The sequence below is a fragment of the Lytechinus variegatus genome, chromosome 4 (assembly GCF_018143015.1).
Source record: "Lytechinus variegatus isolate NC3 chromosome 4, Lvar_3.0, whole genome shotgun sequence".
Taxonomy (NCBI): Eukaryota; Metazoa; Echinodermata; class Echinoidea; order Temnopleuroida; family Toxopneustidae; genus Lytechinus; species Lytechinus variegatus.
In genome coordinates, this window is record NC_054743.1 from 14,827,436 (window position 1) to 14,847,911 (window position 20,476).

Here is a 20,476-nt window from a genome sequence, read left to right on the forward strand (position 1 = left end):
TCTAACTAAATCAACAAGTGCTTGGCGCTCGTATTAGATGACTGTGGTAAGATATGTATGCTCTTTATTTCTAATAGTCCTTAAAATATCCTTGTTTGGGGTCAATATATGAAAAAAGTTCTGCTCGCACTTCGCGCTCTCATTGTATGTTTAGTGAGACAGAAACGTATCATGATTACAAAAATCTACTTATGTCCCTTTTTTATCTGAATATCAAAACCTTTTGGCTGGCGCTTCACGCTCGCGTTATTTGGTCAGTGAGATGCATATCCTTTTTAATAGCTCAGTCCTTAAAATGTTTCTATTATGTCGGTATACCTGGCAATCGTGCGCTCTTCGCATGCCCACTAGGTGGCACAAAAATTGTGCAGGTCCCCCCCCCCTCCCCATGCCGTGACCCACGGTATGCAACTGTCTGACGGGAGGGGGTGTCATTTTCCAAAAATTCACAGGGGCGCCAAAATAAGGTCGCCCCCTCCCCAGGTTGCAAAATCCTGGATATTTGCCTGACAAGTCATTTCTGTGGCTTGTCTTGACAAAAGAAAGGCAAAGAATCGTCAATGATTCATCGTTTACGGAATATAGCATTGATCCATCTTTTACTCTTCCTCCATCTTATTTCATCTTTTGCTCTGGCATCTGGTTTAGTTAGTGGTATGGAATTACATTCGGTTCAGGTCAGTTTCAGGAAAAAGATTTTTTTCACCTTCGGTTGATTTTTTTTAAATGGTTAGTATTTAAAATTTCCCCATTGTAACCATTCCCCTTGATTGCAAATCGACATGATCGAAGGAAAAGTATACTGTACATAAAACTTATATCACTAGGCCTATCATGACTTACTGATATAGTGGACTCTACCCAAACAAAATTTGTTTTGAAGCAATATAATATGAAAGTATTACAAGCGTACTGCTGAAATTTTCATCAAGTCCTGATGAATAATTAAAAAGTTTCTCCTACTTTCATAAAACACTTTGCACAGCCTGATCATCGTGTCATAAAGGCTTACTAATGAAGGAACCAATGGCTTCACACAGGCTACTCATTTATTTTGCATTTTATTATATGGATTATGGAATATAGAATTTCCCCTCATTAGGTCTATTACATAGATATTGAATTATCATTGTGTTTCAACGAAGAACTTCCTTATTGTCAAATCTAAAATTGTTTAAATATAATTCATATATACTGAAATACAAAAGAATTGTGTGACAGCATAGACTCTTTCATTTACATATAACCAATATTTTACATGCATAATACTTTTTCTGTAAAATATTGAATAGTCATTCTTATTTTGTATCAAATTTTGATAAAATTTACAGCTTGTGTGATTTTCTTAATTACTCGAGTGTAGCTGACCTCGAATCAGTTTCATCCAATGGCTAGGCTCTCAGTATAATCTAGTATCTATTCCCTCCAAATAGCTGGCTTGCCCTAATACGAGGATTTTTTAGGGGACAAAAGTCAGTGAATAAAAGGGTTGGAAATTTCTAATTTAATTGTTTTTTCAAGGGGCCCCCAGGGATATTTCGACGGCCTAGCCAGGGTAACCACCTATCCTAACTTGTAGAACTCGATTCGGGTAACACGATAAACACCTGCTTGACCCGGCGCATGTACATTAAGGGGGCTCAAATTAACAAAATTAAAGGGAATAAAGGGCTATTTAGACCATTTTTTAATTTAAACAAGTATTTTTTTTTTTTTTTCAAGGGGCCCCCAGGGATATTCCGACGGCCTAGCCAGGGTAACCACCTATCCTAACTTGTAGAACTCGATTCGGGTAACAAGATAAACACCTGCTTGACCCGGCGCATGTACATTAAGGGGGCTCAAATTAACAAAATTAAAGGGAATAAAGGGCTATTTAGACCATTTTTTAATTTAAAAAAGTATTTTTTTCAAGGGGCCCCCAGGGATATCCCGACGGCCTAGCCAGGGTAACCACCTATCCTAACTTGTAGAACTCGATTCGGGTAACACGATAAACACCTGCTTGACCCGGTGCATGCACATTAAGGGGGCTCAAATTAACAAAATTAAAGGGAATAAAGGGCCATTTAGAGCATTGGGAACTACTGCCCCGACTTCCTCCCTATCTCTTAGTGCCGGCAATGGGAAGAGTAGAAAAAAAACCAATAAGAAAAGGGAGAAAATGAAATAGAAGATATCATTTATTCTACTCTTTTATATTGTATTAATTATATTTGATTTTTTATACAAAATTATGAAAAAACAATAAAAACTTTAAAAGATAAAAAAAATAGAAGAGAGAGAAGGGAAAGGGACTCGGAGAGAGAGCAAAGAAAAGGAGGGGGGAATATAAAGAAAAATAGGGAGAACGGAGAGGTCATAATAGTATGAACAGGATACTTTAGGATTGTTCCCCGAGCAACTTTGAGATTGTTTTAGACATGCATGGTGTGCAGAAAATGAACATCATATATCTTTCATCTTCCTTTCCTTTCTTTCCTTTTGTCATTTCTTTTTTGTTCCCAGTTTCAGAACTTTTTGGGGGGCTTGGGGCAGTGTTATCGGATGGGGTCCGGAACAATAATGGCACAAGGGTTTTTATCCTATAAGGAGGCAAAATAACATTCTCGGTGGGGGGGGGGGGGGTGACACACAATTTTTTTAAATCGAGCGAGAAGTGCGAGCTAATTTTATTTCAAAAATAATGGTGTCCCTCCTGACTTGAAAAGCGACCTGTTAAGGACTAGCTGTTTGCATTAATTGGGTTATGAAGATGATATCTCACCAAATAAATAGTGTGAGCGCGAAGGGATGATACCTGGACGTTCTAAGCACCTTTTTTGTCATCATGAACTGAATGGGTATCTAATTCGCTGAAAATATTTCAGTTATGAAAATTGTGGACACGCAGGATATGTATCTCGCTAAAACAAATAATGAAAACTCTAATGACATTGGATTTTTAAGACCCATGTAAATAGATAATTTACTTATTTCAATTATTAGTTACTGCGAGCGCGTAGCGCGAGCGACATCGTGAATTTTATATAATGACCTGAAAGATCTATGTTAGTGACCAAAATTGTCGGGAGCTAAATGCTAACGGTGAATGGATGAGAAAATTTTCAAAATTTTAAGAACAAAAAAAAAGTCTTGGAGAATTATGACAATGCTTACTAAACATTTTTTTCTTCAAAATTTCGGGGGGTTGGGCAACTCACTGGGCCTCATCCTTTGGTGCCACCACTGGTCTGGGGCGGAGCCCCCGGAACCTCGTGATATTTTAAAACTTTGCAGATGGCCAACATTTTTTTATCATATCGCGGGTATATACACCACATATTATATTAAAGGGATGGTCCGGGCTGAAAGTATTATAGCTTAATAAATAGAGTAAAATTCACTTAGCAAAATGCCAAAAATTTCATCAAAATCGGATAACAAATTAAGAAGTTTAAATTTTAGCAATGTTTTGTGAAAACAGTATGGTCATGATATTCATTAGGTGGGCTGATGATGTCACATCTCCACTTGTTCTTTTGTATTTTACTATATGAAATTAGGTCTATTCAAATTTTTTTCCTCCAAGAGCTAGAAAAATTGGATTGTCCATTGATTTATTGCATTTGATATTATTTTATTGCTGCAACTTATTTCACTATAAGGGAGACATTATTCACACAAGTATGAAATAACGGGGAAAAAAATTATGTATTAACACGTTAAGAAAAATGAAAGTTGAGATGTAACATCCACAGCCCATCTAATAAATATTCATGATGATTGTTTTCACAAAATATTGCTAAACTTTAAACTTGTTTGTTTGTTTTATTTCATAACAATATAGATACAATAACGGAGGATCGCCCAATTCAGCTGTATTTGCAAAATACTGCTGTTCTTCCTTGGGGTCCTACATTTACCAAACAAAGTAATATACACCAATAAAAATACTAAAAGAAAAACATTTCCAAGTAAAGTACATTGACAGAAAAGTGTTCAAAAAAAACTTACTAAAACTATGAAAACAAAAAGAAAGAAGTAAAAATACAAATGCTCAATCTAAATAATCATAATAGAGTATGAAAGCAACTTAAAGTTGGTACATTATGAATTTCATTGAGCAATCGATTATAAATTGATATCCCCGATAGAAAAATGTCCTTTTACAATTGTTAGAATTTGGCTTGGGTAAATTAATAACAAATACTTTAGTATTTGTTTTCCGATTTTAATGAAATTTTCGGCATTTTGCTCAGTGAATACCACTCTATGTATCAAAATATAAATATTTTCACCCCGGACTATCCCTTTAAGTTCAAAGCAGTTCAGTGCGGATAATAAACGAAATATATTAAAGCAGCAAAACATAGCAAAAGTGGAAAATTTGTATAAGTCACCAGCGAGCGAAGCGAGCTAGAAAATCTTGGCCTTTTAAAAAAATTTTAAATATAAATTCAAATTATGTGATGGTCGCATTGGCAATTTAGCCGATCAATCAATCAATAATTAGTCACGCGATATCGTATAAAAGAGACATGTTAATTCATAATACAATTATTTTTTAGGGGTATAACTCCGTCCTTGTTGATTAATTGAATTGAAGGCTACACGTGCCATAGAAAATGTTTCCTGAGAATTATTTGAAGATTAGAAGAACGTTAAACTCATATTTTCAACAAGACGTTTTGTATCGATATACGGCCCCATATTTTTTCGGTATGCCTATTTTCTGCAAGAGCATGCAGAGACAGCCGATCTACAACAAAAGGCTAAAGATAATCATTCGACCCAACCCATTCTCATTTTTCTTACTTTGTAATCTGATTACAAAAAAGTAAGTATGTATAATGATTAGACTGATTCGAGAAGAAAAATATGGTTAACAACTCAACAAACTTTGTGCGAAAACAAAATACATGTATCACTCGGTTTTCGGAACTATGTTAGTGGCGGAGGAATTAGGACTGAGTGTCATTAATGAATAAAATCTGCTGATGAGATGCTTTACCGAGTTGCCCCTAAATGTGCATGCGCCGGGTCAAGCAGGTGTTTATCTTGTTACCCGAATCGAGTTCTACAAGTTAGGATAGGTGGTTACCCTGGCTAGGCCGTCGGGATATCCCTGGGGGCCCCTTGAAAAAAATACTTTTTTTAATTAAAAAATGGTCTAAATAGCCCTTTATTCCCTTTAATTTTGTTAATTTGAGCCCCCTTAATGTACATGCGCCGGGTCAAGCAGGTGTTTATCGTGTTACCCGAATCGAGTTCTACAAGTTAGGATAGGTGGTTACCCTGCCTAGGCCGTCGGGATATCCCTTGGGGCCCCTTGAAAAAAATACTTTTTTTAATTAAAAAATGGTCTAAATAGCCCTTTATTCACTTTAATTTTGTTAATTTGAGCCCCCTTAATGTACATGCGCCGGGTCAAGCAGGTGTTTATCGTGTTACCCGAATCGATTTCTACAAGTTAGGATAGGTGGTTACCCTGGCTAGGCCGTCGGGATATCCCTGGGGGCCCCTTGAAAAAAATACTTTTTTTAATTAAAAAATGGTCTAAATAGCCCTTTATTCACTTTAATTTTGTTAATTTGAGCCCCCTTAATGTACATGCGCCGGGTCAAGCAGGTGTTTATCTTGTTACCCGAATCGAGTTCTACAAGTTAGGATAGGTGGTTACCCTGGCTAGGCCGTCGGGATATCCCTGGGGGCCCCTTGAAAAAAATACTTTTTTAAATTAAAAAATGGTCTAAATAGCCCTTTATTCCCTTTAATTTTCTTAATTTGAGCCCCCTTAATGTACATGCGCCGGGTCAAGCAGGTGTTTATCTTGTTACCCGAATCGAGTTCTACAAGTTAGGATAGGTGGTTACCCTGGCTAGGCCGTCGGGATATCCCTGGGGGCCCTTGAAAAAACAATTAAATTAGAAATTTCCAACCCTTTTATTCACTGACTTTTGTCCCCTAAAAAATCCTCGTATTAGGGCAAGCCAGCTATTTTATGGTTGCCCGAGACGTGTTCCACCTTTTAAACCCCCTAGCTAGCTTTCAAAACCCCTAATTTTTTAATATCGAATATTGAATATCTGTCCAACTTCACACGCGTTTGAATATCGAACCTGAATATCCAACCAACTTCACAGTTTGAATATCGAATATCGAATATCCAACCAACTTCACGCCGGTCATCGTAGATTAGACATCATGGGGCCCGTTTCTCAACACCGTTATAAGTCTAACTTCTTGACTGAATCGGAGATAGTGAGCTACTTGTCCGCTGTTTCACGAAGTCCTCTTTACCAAGTTCAGGCCCAACAAACGTAATCAACCATAGAGGTTGAAATTAAATCCCAAAACAAGTGGGATAATGTAATACAAAATACCGGTAACGATGAAAACCATAGCACATGCTCGATCGCACTCGTCGCATGCATGCATCATACACGTGCGTGGTGGTAGTACGCCCTCTATTGCCCTCTCATTTCCAGTATGTTTGACGTGCTGTACTTTTATTTCTCAGCTCTACAGAATTTCTGTGCTCTCCAGAATTTCTGCAGTCTCTATTTTCGACGAGGTAGCGCTATTTGCGATGGACTATAATTCAGTCGTTTTGTTTAATTTTGCGGTTGTCTGTATTTCTGAGGTTGCCTCTATTTCTGTTGTTGTTTATGTTTCTGAAGTTTTTGTGTTCTGAGGTTGTCTATATTTCTGTTGTTTATGTTTCTGAAGTTTTCTTAAATTCTGAGATTGTCTATATTTATTAGGTTGTCTACAATTCTCTGGCTGTCTATATTTTTGAAAATGTCTTTATTTCTGTGGTCTCTATTATTCCTATAGTTCTCTTCAATTCTGCGGTTGTCTATATTTCTGAAGTTGTATTTAATTCTATGAATGTCTTTACATTTCTCAGTCTTTCTCTATTCCTGCATGAACCTATATTTCTGTGATTGTGTTCAATTATATGGTTATCTACGTATTTTTTTATCATTTATTATTCTTTGCGATTGTCTTGTTTTTGTGTTTGTCCTTATTTCTGCACTAATGTTTGATTCTGTGAATTTCTATTTTTTTGTTATCTTAATTATTTTAAAAATTTCTTTATTTTTAGATATATTTCTGCATTTTAGTTTATTTTCAACGGTACATATATATTTCTCAAATCGGTAATTTTGGCACTTATGGCCGCCCATACCAACCAAGGGGATGACATACCATTTAATTTGTCATCCAACAAGGATCAGACAACTTTCCTTTACTTTTTTATATTCCGATCTGAAAACTGGACATTTATAAGCATTCTTTGTAATCAATCATCATGAACAGAAAAAGTATGTCTATCTCGATAACAATTATTGCGAGCTGAAATTTTGACTTGTCGTGCAGTGACATGTTGGTTTATTATTCTTTTTTTTCTTTTTATAGTTTTCATTCTCCTTTCTTTTTTTGTTTCGTTTTGTATTTCTTTGTTTTTGTTTTCATCTGCTCATTTTGGCGCATACAATAATCTAAAAACACAAGCGGTGTTATTGGTAGTGATGATGTGATCATATACAATTTGTTCACATGATAAAAAGATAAGCAATACTTACTTCTGGAAAAATATTGACACCTATTGTATTTAGAATAAGGCCTCGTGAACTTCAGCTCAAAAATTGTAACTTGGATGTGAAAAAGAGCCGCTCGGTCCATTTGAAGAAAATCCAAACGGGTTATTATTTTTTTTTTTTAAGTTCATTTATCTTGACTTGCATGTAAGGGAAATCGTCATAACAAGACAGTATTGCAGGTGTTAGTGGTGGGAGGTGACCTGTATTATCTTCTCTCAGTATAATTTTCCGGTGAAACATTATAATAGTTATGATGCCTCATAATTGTGACAAGTTCGATCATGATAAGAAGTGAGTCGAAGAAGAAGAAAATGATTTTCGAATACAGTAGACGGATGGTGACCATCATTTTTTTTATCGTAATTTTTTATGCTTATTGAATGATTTTTTTGTTTATCTTTTGTAAAATGTTACAAACAGATGGATAAAGAAAAAAGTATAAAGTTAGGATGACATAGAATACAATGTTCAGGATAATGTAATATTTTTATAAATGAACATAATCTTAAAAAATCACCCCTCCCAGCAACCAATCAAATGAATGTTCCCCGTTCATTTCCACCCTTTTAAATATCATTTCATTTATGTTCGGGTGTATGATATAAAATGAATGGAGAAGATACAAAAGAAGTGAGAAATTAGTAAATTTAAGAGGGTATATAAAGGTATAACCACGGAAACCGACAAGATCTAGTCTTCAAAACAGCCCATTTTCAATATATAGTCCTTAAACAGTATAGTCTTTTGTAATAAAGCTAACAAGTCATGTACTTAAATCTCCACTTTTAAGGATTACCCTCTTCCACTCTAAAATCTAAACTGAAGATAAAAGATCTTCAAGCAGCAACTCCCACCGTGACATACACTGTGAAAACACTGTATAAAGTTTTAGGCACATTGTTTAAGCTGTCTGTTACTCTGAAAAATATTGTTTAAGATTTTAAACAAGTCGTTTACAAAGTTCATACATTATCAAAAAAGTCTAAACAATAATTGTTTAAAAGTTAAAACAAATTATTGTTCGAGTGATATATGACGGGCATGCATGCAACATACTAAAAATTACTGTGGAGAACAAAAGTTGTTGAAATCACCCATCTCCAAACCACGAAACCATCGACTCCTATATGCTACCCCTTTACAGATTTATTAAAAAAAAATTAAAAAAATATGATAACAAAACACGCCCATGCAGGCCTCATGTTACCTCCATTTTTTTCTGGGATTTTTTTTTCATATGCATAGACAATCATAACAAGTGTTCAGGGTGAACTTCAAAGATTTAGGTAGAGCCATCAAGTACGATTCTGATTCTAATCATGTCTTTTCATGTTTTGACAATTCACTGTCGACCTGTTAGAAGTTCAAAGCTTGATCCAATCTTTCAATTACAGTTATAACTTTATTTGCAATTTCTTAAGTGTAAGTGTAACCTCAATTCTGCACAATTTGATGAGACTCGACTCATAAGTTTTATCCAGCAAAATCATTACACCTGTACGGATGGAGTGTCTGCGCATGCTCCGTAACCCTTATCTAATTGACCCTAGTTCCTGACAACCGTCAACGAAGTATCGACTTTCTCAGCAACGAGACGCTAACATTAACTTTTAAAATTTACATTTTCACACGCAAAATTGCATAAGTCGTGCATTTTGCACGATGGCGTCTAAACCAGCGAAGGAAAAGAAATCTTCTAATCGTGTAAATTCAGCTTCCAAACAAGAGTAAGTTCACGCAGCTGACACGATCGGTGGCAGCACATCAGCGATGAATCGAGTGACTGATTGTGTGCATTGTCTATGTAAACAATGACTGTCTCGTCTGTGTATTGCTTGCAATTGCATGTGTGGGACTGGGCACTCATTCAATGAACAATGCAACAAGGTTATGATGAATTATATGATATAGATATGGGACTGGGCACTGGGGACCTGTTCGTAGTTTGTGTAGGATTGTACTGTGAGTGTGAGGGTCTATGAGTAGGTTCATGGATTAGAAGATGCATGTAAAAACGGATTTGATTGTGGGATTTTATCATGGGCAATTTTTTTTATAAAACTATGGCATCATTAAAACACAGATCATTCCCTTGACTTGTGTCTTGTCAAACTCTAATTTGTTGAGGGAATTTAAACTAGTCTGTGCCGCTTCAAGACACGGTAATTTGATTGTCATTTGTCAAGTATTTCAATGTCAATGAATCCTGTTTCTTCACTCATGACTTCATGTTTGTCTTGAGTTTTGGTGAACGAAACGGTGATTTGAGTTTTGACATTTTTTTACATTAAGATTAAAAAGGACTGGAGATCTTTCTTTGTGCCAAATAGACCAGACTCCAGAGCTGCCTATAGTTTTAAAGTAAAAAAAGAAAAGGTATTTCATGAACGATTTCAGCTTTCACTTTTCATAACTTTACATTACATGTACAGTTAATCGTTTTGGCTTGTTGAACTTGAAGTTCTTGTTTAGTCTGTCCGCATCTATCAACATTTTCTTCATTTGTTTGTTTTTCACCATCCCCCATCCCATCTATTTAGTGTGAGGGGTATAATTTTACAGTTGAATAGAATGCATCGTCCTCTGCCAACATTCTTCAATACAAGTTCCACCCTTATGGAACTCATGATGAGAAAGATTTTAAACATGCTTTAATAGAGCCTTAAAAGTTAAAGAAAAAAAAACAATGAACATTAATTCAGTAAATGAAAACCTAAAACTCAAACCACATTCCTTATAAAAAAGGTTGTTTCAAATGAGATGTGTTATTCTGATGAATGTACAGACAGACCTAAATCATAATGTTTTGTTTCTATCTCTCTCTGTCATTTCTATTTATGTCATGACTTTTTAGCACTTTGAGCATTTAATCAAAACGGAATAGACCTTACCCGCCTTGTAAATTGGTCCATAGTTTGCTATTCTCTGGCATGCTAATGAACTCACTTTTACTGTCGAAGTATAAGAAGCAATCACCATTTCTTCTTCCAGTGTGGTACAGTTCACCTTGTGCTTGTCAAGTACTGAGTGTACGGTGCAAGTAAACACAATTTCTACAATGGACCCTATGTGCAGCTATAAAAAATTAGACTGAAGCTTAACAAAGCTTGACACACTGCACCTTCAGCTTGAAAAGCTCCAATGAGGTGCAGTTGACAGCTACAGGCGATAATGAATTCCATAGCCTGATAGCATCTGGGTAAAATGATGTTTAAAGAAATTGTGTCCTTGCATAGGGAACCTGGAGTTATGTGGATTTCCACAAGTGCATGGTGCTGCTACTGGAATGACATTGGTGGCCAGCAGATCAACCAAGCCATGGAGTATGATGTATACATTTAATTGTTTTGTATAGATTATTCAAAGACTTTCATAATTCATACAAGATTAAATCATGATTTTTCTATTTTGTGTGTGTGCAGAGCTGCATCCATTGCTGCCAGTGTGATTGGATCACAGGAAGGTAGAAAACAGAAGGTTGTCATCTGGCCTGAATGGAGTGATGCTGATGTCAATGGAGAAAAATGGGTAAGAAGTTTATGTTTTATCTTTACTTGAAAGCCGAAAGCAAAGAAGATATGTTCCTCGGTTATTAAACACCCAATTATTGATATTGAAGGACTACATGTATAAAAGGCATAATATTTTGTTTCAATTGTGTTCACACTTTTTAAGACTTGGATTCCAGGGGCCTGTTTCGTAAAGACTTGCTGTAATAACAAATGCACAGTTTCTATTACAGGTTCATAATCAGCCAATCAGATTGATTGATTTCAGAAGCTTTAAACTGTTATTGCAAATTTGTTATTATAACAAGTCTTATGAAACTGGCCCCAGGACAGTATTCCGAATATAGTGTCATCATTTTCTCTTTGCCAGTGCAGGTATAATTGGTTCACATCATGCACTTTTGTATTGTTGGTCATTTGAGCAGTTTATTCCACCCATGAATGCCACTTATATGTAACAGAAAAGAGAATTTCCAGAATACCGGCCCAGAATATCACTCCATGTGTCTTTTTGAAGATGATGGAAATAATGTAGAAAACATTGTAAACCCGATTGCTTTTTGATATGAAGGTTTATTATTTGCTTATACTCTGTATCTGTCTTACTTACCAGGATGCCCCACACAAACCCAAGGAGAAGGACAAGGGCAAGAGCCCAAGCAGCATGGTTAGTATAATATTCATCACTCTCATTTTGGTTTAGTTTGATAAAGAGAACATAGCATAGACAAAAGACCAAGCAAATAATTCTGATATAAAAATTCTTGGGCCCCCTAATTCTTTCTTGATTTTTTTCTGACCACTTTTCATTTACAATTACAACTTTTTACTGATTTTGCATTTACAAGTAGTTTTTGTCTCACCTGCGAAGCAAAGTGAGACTATAGGCGCCGCTTTTCCGACGGCGGCGGCGGCGTCAACATCAAATCTTAACGTGAGGTTAAGTTTTTGAAATGACGTCATAACTTAGAAAGTATATGGACCTAGTTAATAAAACTTGGCCATAAGGTTGATCAAGTATTACTGAACATCCTATTAGAGTTTCATGTCACATGACCAAGGTCAAAGGTCATTTAGGGTCAATGAACTTAGACCATGTTGGAGGAATCAACATCGAAATCTTAACCTGAGGTTAAGTTTTTGAAATGTCGTCATAACTTAGAAAATATATGGACCTAGTTCATGAAACTTGGACATTAGGTAAATCAAGTATCACTGAACATCCTACATGAGTTTCACGTCACATGACCAAGGTCAAAGGTCATTTAGGGTCAATGAACTTTGGCCGAATTGGGGATATCTGTTGAATTCCCATCATAACTTTGAAAGTTTATGGATCTGATTCATGAAACTTGGACACAATAATAATCAAGCATCACTGAAAATTTTGTGCAAGTTTCAGGTCTCATGATTAAGGTCAAAGGTCATTTAGGGTCAATGAACTTTTGCCGAATCGGGGTATCTGTTGAATTACCATCATAACTTTGAAAGTTTATTGGTCTACATGTAGTTCATTAAACTTGGACACTAGAGTAATCAAGTATCACTGAACATCCTGTGCGCATTTCAGGTCACATGACCAAGGTCAAAGGTCAATGAACTTTGGCCGAATTGGGTGTATCTGTTGAATTACCATCATAATTTTGAAAGTTTATGGATCTGATTCATGAAACTTGTACATAAGAGTAATCAGGTATCACTGAACATCCTGTTCAAGTTTCAGGTCACATGATCAAGGTCAAAGGTCATGTAAGGTCAATGAACTTTGGCCATGTTGGGGTTTTTTGTTGAATAACCATCATATCTCTGTAAGTTTATTGGTCTAGTTCATAAAAAGTGGACATAAGAGTAACCATGTATCACTGAACATCTTGTGCGAGTTAGAGTAGTATTCAAAGTCAGCACTGCTGCTATATTGAACCACGTGATGCAGGTGAGACGGCCAGAGGCATTCCACTTGTTGAGGAATTCAAATGAGATGGAGTTAAAAATGATTTTCAATGGAGAAAGTGTATATGACTCAAATTGTTAGGTCTGAGGGAAAAGTGATCTTCACCTGCTTTGAATTGTCACAACAATAAAGGGGATGTAAACAAAAATGAAAATCTCAATATCAGAGGAGTTTACATTTGCTTTTAGCCAATTGAATGCAAGGAATTCAGTAGCTCATTAACAGTGTTGACATTTTTTCAGAAAAAGGTATGAACTCCTGCTTTAAAAACATTCTAGGCCACAGAAACATCTTGACCCTGCAACACAAAGCTACATGTATGCGATTGATCATAAGGTTGATTTTTACAATTGATTGCACATTATGATCAATGTAGTCAATCATAAAAATCACCCCTACAATCATGTGATAAGCTTGGTGTCATAGATCCCTTGTTTGTGTACAAAAGGGCCTAATTTTAGATGATTAACAAACAATGCCAAGTAGCATCTATGTAAAATAGGGTCCCAGCTACGTTGGCAACCACCATGGTAACAAGGCTCACCAGTCAATCACAATCAATGTTTCATTGCTGTAGTTACATTCATGACAAAGTGACTATACATTAATTGCAGGACTTAATGAAAGTGGCCCCAGTTGTCAGTGTCAGCTTCATGAAGCTCTTTTCTGAAATTATATTCATTTTCTTGTTCTGGTGCAGCAACACTTCTTTGATGATCCAGAGGGAAGAATAGACCTACCTGGTAACCTTAGACATCGTGTAGACCATTGGAGAAGACCACAGGACTTCATCACTGACAAGACGCCAGTAGTCTATGATCCAGATAGCAATCAGGACATCGACCTACTCACTAACAATGAACACCTTGATGAATGTGAGGTAAGTTGAATCTGGGTCATGTTTCATTTGATTAATTATGCCATTTTTACTGAAATGGAAACTTTGATGTGGCTGCTGAGCCTTGCCATGGTAGTTACCATAGTTGTATATGCAGGTATTGTAGAGGTGATATTTGATCCAAATGTGGGGAATGTTGTGTGCAGCATTGCAAGATGAAAATGCTATAAGAAATATAAAGATGCTGTATCGAATATTGTCTGAATACAACAAAAAGACAAAGAAAGAAATAAATCTTCACTAATATGAAAGAGGAATATACATGTATAAAAGATATTTCTTTCCAGAAAATTTATCTCTTTTGTTCAAATTATTTTATATCAATTTTTCACCCAAATGAAATATGCATGTATTTTACCAAAAGTAAGTGCTGCAAACTCATTCATGTTGAGGGATGATTTATAGCAGTCTATCTAAGACTTTAGATGATGATTAGCTGTGAGTAGCTCTTTGTTTAGAACTTCTACAAGTTTGCAAATGGAGCTCAGTCTGTAATTGTTGTCTATTTGTCAGTTGAAATATTAATCATCTTTTTTTTTCTATAGACATTACGTTGGATCACCAGTCAAATCACCAACCTGTGGCACTCTACAGCCACGCCCATCACCGAACCTCATGAGGGAGTCACCATAGCAGGGGGTAAGATGCACCCCTGGAGGCCATGGGACCATATCTACGCCCTCTGTAAAGTAGGAAAGGCACCCCATCTACCCCTCTACAATGCCCATGGCAAATACATCATCAGAATATATTGGATGGTAAGTTTATTGAGATCTATTGAACCCTTGTCCTGATAAGTAACATTTCATCCATCAAATCTTTTCATATTCAGTTATTGTCTTATTTATTATTTCCATGGTCATTCTTTCATTTACTCTCTGATAAGGTGAAAAATTGCAAGTGACATTTATTTTGTACCATCAATAACTTGTTTTAGTAGGGATCATCTGTATAACAATCTTTCTCTTTTGTTTCAGGGAACATGGAGGAAAGTGACGGTCGATGATACCATCCCGTTTGATGATAATGGAAAGATGCTTCTACCCTGCTCCAGATTGACCCATGAACTTTGGCCTATGCTCCTCACCAAAGCTCTCATCAAAGTATTCTCATTAGAGTAAGTAATTCTTGTGTCGGAGTGCTCCCCAGGGAGTGGAGAAGATGCATTCATTGTGTACAGGCATGCCATCATCAGATGTCTGGGTATAATATCTGTAAAGAACTTAAGATGTCGTTCTGATCTATCAAGTGCTATATTATTTATGAATTGCCATTTGCTTAATGTCGATGCTGTGATTGACTTGTGATTATAACTATCAATCAAGACCAGATATTACCTCAAACACATTTCTTTGTTCCCTTTTTATTTAAAACATAATTTTGTAGGTTTTAATGATATGGGTAGTCCTCTGTATTAGACATGACTTTCCATAAAGTTTTAAAACATCACACTTTAAAATTTACAGTATTCAAACAGTTCTTACTGAACTTATGGCATGGTGGCTCAGTGGTAGAGCGTCCGCCTCATGAACAGGAGTTTGTGTGTTCGATCCCTGATCGAGTCATACCAGAGACTTATAAAAATGGGACCTTTTGCCTTCTTGCTAGGCACTCAGTAATTAGACTGGAGAAGGGTAATAATAACACATGTTAAGCAGGGCCGCTGGAAGAGCAGTTTTCTAACTGAAGTGGCTACCCTGGGTAAATAAAACATTATTGTTATCTCAGACACATTTAACATTCAGATACATTGACAATGAATTTTACAAAATATTGAAGTGGTGTAGAGAAAATGCATTTGTTGTTAGCACAATGAACTTCATGTTATGCAAATGTAATGTCTGTGATGTTCACTTTCACTATCTAAAACAGTAATCACCCCTATAATGTAATTGATCTTCTTTCAATTGTTTTCCCATACATCTTTTTACCCCCTTTTCTAATTTTGTTCTCAAGAATTTCACCAGCTCTTAATTGCAGCGCAGTAGAATATATGCACATAGTTTCTGCGCTACATGTATATAAATCAGTATACCGTAAGTAACGGTGTATTAACCGCACCCGTGTATTAACCGCACCCCCAACTTTGGACTAAAAAAAAAAAAAAAAAAAAAAAAAAAAAAAAAAAAAATCTTACATTTACATGCATATTTGAGGTACGAAGAAACAAAATCTAAGATTTTAAGATTTCAAAGTATCCAAAGAGATTACCGATATGCGGAAATCTGCTGTTCTTTATCAATTCATCTACAAATGTTAGAAAGAAAGAACAATCCCGACAATATTGGCAACTTACACACTCACTCACCTCACAGTTACAGTGTACACGCACACACACAGCACTGCTATTACATTGCAAACTACGATACAGTACCAGTCATGCCAGTACATCAAATTATGATGTGTCTTTCCCAGCGTAGGAGGAAGAAACATTCACATTTCTTGCATCACAACCTCACTACCATTTTCAGAAATTTAATGTCTTAGCATGAATTTTGGATATGGGAATACAGGAAGGTTCAAGAAACAAAGAAATTGACATTTTTTCCAGTTGTTTTTTACGGCTTCATGCCGTCTCCCTCGTGCATGGTTTACATGGTATCTTATGAAAAGCAAACAGGAAGGAAAAAAAAGCTGGCGCGAAACGGGACTTTGAATAGCGCCAGCTTAAGTCGCACTATAACCACATTACAACGCAATCTCTAAGCTCACTCAACTCTCGCTCATCGGTGACAAAATATTACCGAGTATGCTTGGCGTCTCTTTTAAATTAGCCAGGGAACTTCACTACTTTGAATCGAGAATAAAGTCAAAATTAGTGTCATGAAGGTGGGTGCGTTTGTTATGGACAACATTTAATTCGTAACATTCGTAACATTTAATTCGTGATCGTAATAATCGCTTCCCATTACCCGCGGCTCATACCCCTCTAAACGACATTGCCTGGGCGGCTACGCCCGGCCACTCGATGTGTTGTGAACTGGCAGACATCGTACATGTACGGGAAGGGTTACGGCGGGCCGGCTCAGACCCGTCACCGTGTATAAACCGCACCCCCGACTTTTGCTTCTATCCCGCCGAGAAAAAGGTGCGGTTAATACACCGTTACTTACGGTATATTATTATTTATTATTATTTTTCTTGTATAGTTACTCAACTGGAAACAGCAGCTGTGAGTTTGGTGATGTGACTGTGATTCAGACATTGACTGGATGGCTACCTGAAACAATACCTCTACAGTAAGTGAAATAATTCAGTCATTACTTTGGGTAAATTACTAATAGCTACAACCAATTTTAAAAGGATGCAGATTGATTTTTTTTCACTCAAGAATATAATTTTTATCTCACATGAAATTGAATTTATCTCATTTCCAATTGAATTCAGTTGTAGTGCATCAACCCCTGGATCTGTTGAAATATTTAAAGGACCTATCATTCCCTACGTCAACTTTCTAGGAGAAGATCATCATTCTTGTTGATAAACACAGCACCTAAAATTAGAGATGTATGGTGTTCGTGAACAAATATAACTGCCCAGGAGTTAGGTCATGCTAACTGACTACAATTTGTGGAATGAAATGCCCTATATTAATGTTGCTGTCCATGAATGTTTGGAATTCATCCTGTCAACACTTTATCCTCTTTCTAAAATCTTTGAAATGATTTGAAGAATGTCCCATGATACTGGAAGAAATATAAATGTATCAACATTCTCTGATAATTGCCTTGTCAAAGAGGCCATAATGATTGTGGAATTAAAATCAAAGATTTTTAAAAGGCAGTCGTATTAAATTTCAATTAAGTATATATGTTGACACAATTGAAAATGCAGTTTATTCAACACTTGTAGTCCTCTCTTCAGTACACACAGGGCACTAATTTTCATTCCCAATGCATTGGCTCTCCTTTATCTGTAGTATCCCGATGGAGGTCTATGAACCCATTGAGTCCCATGTCAGAGATGACTTGGGATATGTTCTTTGGAAATAGTGTGATATACTGACATCAAGTGATGTTCAAATGATCAAATAGATGTTTGAAACCTTAAATAATTTCTCAGTTCAACTCCAATGTCATTTGACCAATTTACTCACATTTCCTTACGTCTGTCTTAGCCACTTCTTGGCTTGTTCCATCGGAATGAAGACACAGGCTGTGCAGAAAGAGAGAATGAATGAACTTGAAGAACGTTTAGAATTAGAACTAGATAGTCTTAGATACAGCCCTGGATCTGGTCAGGAGATACTAAACTCTGTCATCCTGGAAGAAGATGGAAAAGAAGACGATGAGGAAGAAGAGTTGAAATTGAATGGAAATGGTGACAGTAGCTCAGCCAAGAGCAAGAAAGAAGATGATGAGGATACAGGAATTGACATATTTGAGTAGGCTTTGGTTTTAGAGGCGTTCTCTCTTTTTTTACTGTTATCACATTTGGTGTTTATGTTGTCGTGAATATCTGATTGATATTCGCTTAAAAAATCAGTGATCGATTATCTTTTATGAAATGCATGCCTATAAGTAATGCTACATTAATAATAACAGACATACAATGTATGATTTTAGATGATTTATGTTTTCTTTTAATTTTCTGCATTTAGCTTTTGTTTGGGATGTTAGAATTTTGATTATACATGTATATGTTTCCCTCCCAAAAATAACCAACATCTCACATTTTCATATTTGTTTATAGCATTGACTAACCTGTTTTATTTATCAAAGTACTCTTTTTGAATTGCATTACCATTATTATATTGATTCTTTCTTCTTCTTTTTTGCATTTTATTAAGACATGTTTTGTATTAAAATGCATGATAGATTGAATGGTAAAGTTTGCGCCAGTTGTTCAAGTGACTTGCATATCAAGCCTGAGTTAACTTTGATTCAGTCTTGTGGTACATGTAATTATTAATGAAAAAAGTCCAAGAAGTATACTTATTTCCAATAGATAACACTGTAAATGCTGGCTATTTCTTATTCTTTCCTAATAACACACTCTTTTTACTGAAATTGCAAAGATTTAAACCTTTGGAAAGTACATTAATGATTTCTTATAACATTGAATAAATCCATGAATATCTGTTGGCTTATCTAGTATCTACACATAGTTTTTTAAGAGATCTGCCTTGAAAGCCTTACAATCTATACACCTATCTCTGTCCATACTTCTGTAAGAATCCCAGCATTACAGAAGGTCCCTACTGACATTGCTGATAGCACCAACAACCTTCTTGCAGGAAATTTGCAAACTTCAAAACTGATATGTACTTAAATAGATACCTTTGTGTCTTGAATCACTCCAATGCCAAGCATGAACTTGACTCATTGTTAGACATTTTTGTGTTATTTTGTATTAATTTCTTAGGAGCATTATTGTTGAAATATTCATCTTAAGGCCTGTTCCAGAAAGAGTTGCATTTGAACATGACCAGTGCAACTTGTCAAAAGTCTGCTCTGCGTCTTTTAACAAGATTCCCTCTGTAAAAGTGCTATGTGTCTTTCACAAAATCTTTCCCACATTATATTGTCTACGATGAAATGTGAGGATTTACAGAGAAAAGCTGCTTGCTGGATTCACACGGGAAAGAGGCAGTTTTGAGTTTTTTACAAGGTGCCCATTAAAGAAAACTTGTAAGTTTCGCTCTTTCTGCAACAGGTGTACTTGACCCTTCTTCATGTGAATTCATGGTGAACTGGCTATTTTACCATTCTGAGTGGTTACAAATCAAGTAGTGTTTGATAGCAAAATTCTTCCTCTAATGGGAGCCCTACATGAAGGTCCTTTCTTCATGATCCATTTGTATATCCATGATGAAACCATAATGAACGGTATAATGTAATACTTGACTGGCATCACAGATAATCTCGAAGAAGGACCTCACCAAGTTTCCTGAATATGCACCCTTTTTCTACGATGTTTTTTACTAGTCATCTCTCTCTCTATCTCTCCTAGGTATGGTCATTTAGACAAGGTGTGGGAGCTGATGAAGAAGCTTCTGCCAGAGTTCAAGCTCCCTGAGCTGGATCCTCCCCCATCGGAGGAGCTGCCTCCTGAAGAGGCTCCTAAGAAGGAGAAGATGGGTGATGAGATGTCTGTGGTTACCAGGGAGTCTAACAAGGATGGCAAAGGAGGCAAAGGATTTGATGGAAGATGTAAGTTCGTTATGAATTTCTTTGACTTTTTGATAGGTGAGCCAGTTACCTGAAAAGTAAACATTTTAAAAGATGAAATGTGTAGAATGCTTGAGAAGTATAACAAAACAGGGCCACCGCACACCTTACGACCCGACTGGTCTACAACTGGTCTGCGACTGAGTGAGGGGAGATGAATCTCAGGTATCGGTAGTCATAAGCCTCGACACTGCACACCTTGCGATCCGACTGCCGGGTTTTCTGCTACTCACGCTTGTACTTTTTACTTTTTGCCCTAGAAACTGAGAAAATGGCCCTTACTACTGTGTATGCCTTTTGTATACTAGTATCACATACGCGTCATGCAACTCTGCTGTCTGATTGGCTGGAAGTTGGAT

The 20,476-nt window shown here is 36.4% G+C and overlaps 1 protein-coding gene across 3 annotated transcripts in view; it reads left to right on the plus strand.

Annotated features, from left to right (window-relative positions):
• Positions 1-20,476, plus strand: part of LOC121413468 (androglobin-like) — a 91,232-nt gene that overhangs the window by 13,701 nt on the left and 57,055 nt on the right. For 2 of the 3 annotated variants that reach the window (XM_041606289.1, XM_041606291.1), the window contains exons 2-8: positions 11,012-11,117; positions 11,712-11,765; positions 13,750-13,929; positions 14,493-14,705; positions 14,925-15,064; positions 17,097-17,186; positions 19,900-20,099. In XM_041606289.1, coding sequence (XP_041462223.1) covers positions 11,012-11,117; positions 11,712-11,765; positions 13,750-13,929; positions 14,493-14,705; positions 14,925-15,064; positions 17,097-17,186; positions 19,900-20,099 — 983 coding nt within the window. Of the gene's footprint in view, positions 1-9,119; positions 9,317-11,011; positions 11,118-11,711; positions 11,766-13,749; positions 13,930-14,492; positions 14,706-14,924; positions 15,065-17,096; positions 17,187-19,899; positions 20,100-20,476 lie in introns of those variants that run through there. The other variant, XM_041606290.1, reaches the window with a different exon arrangement.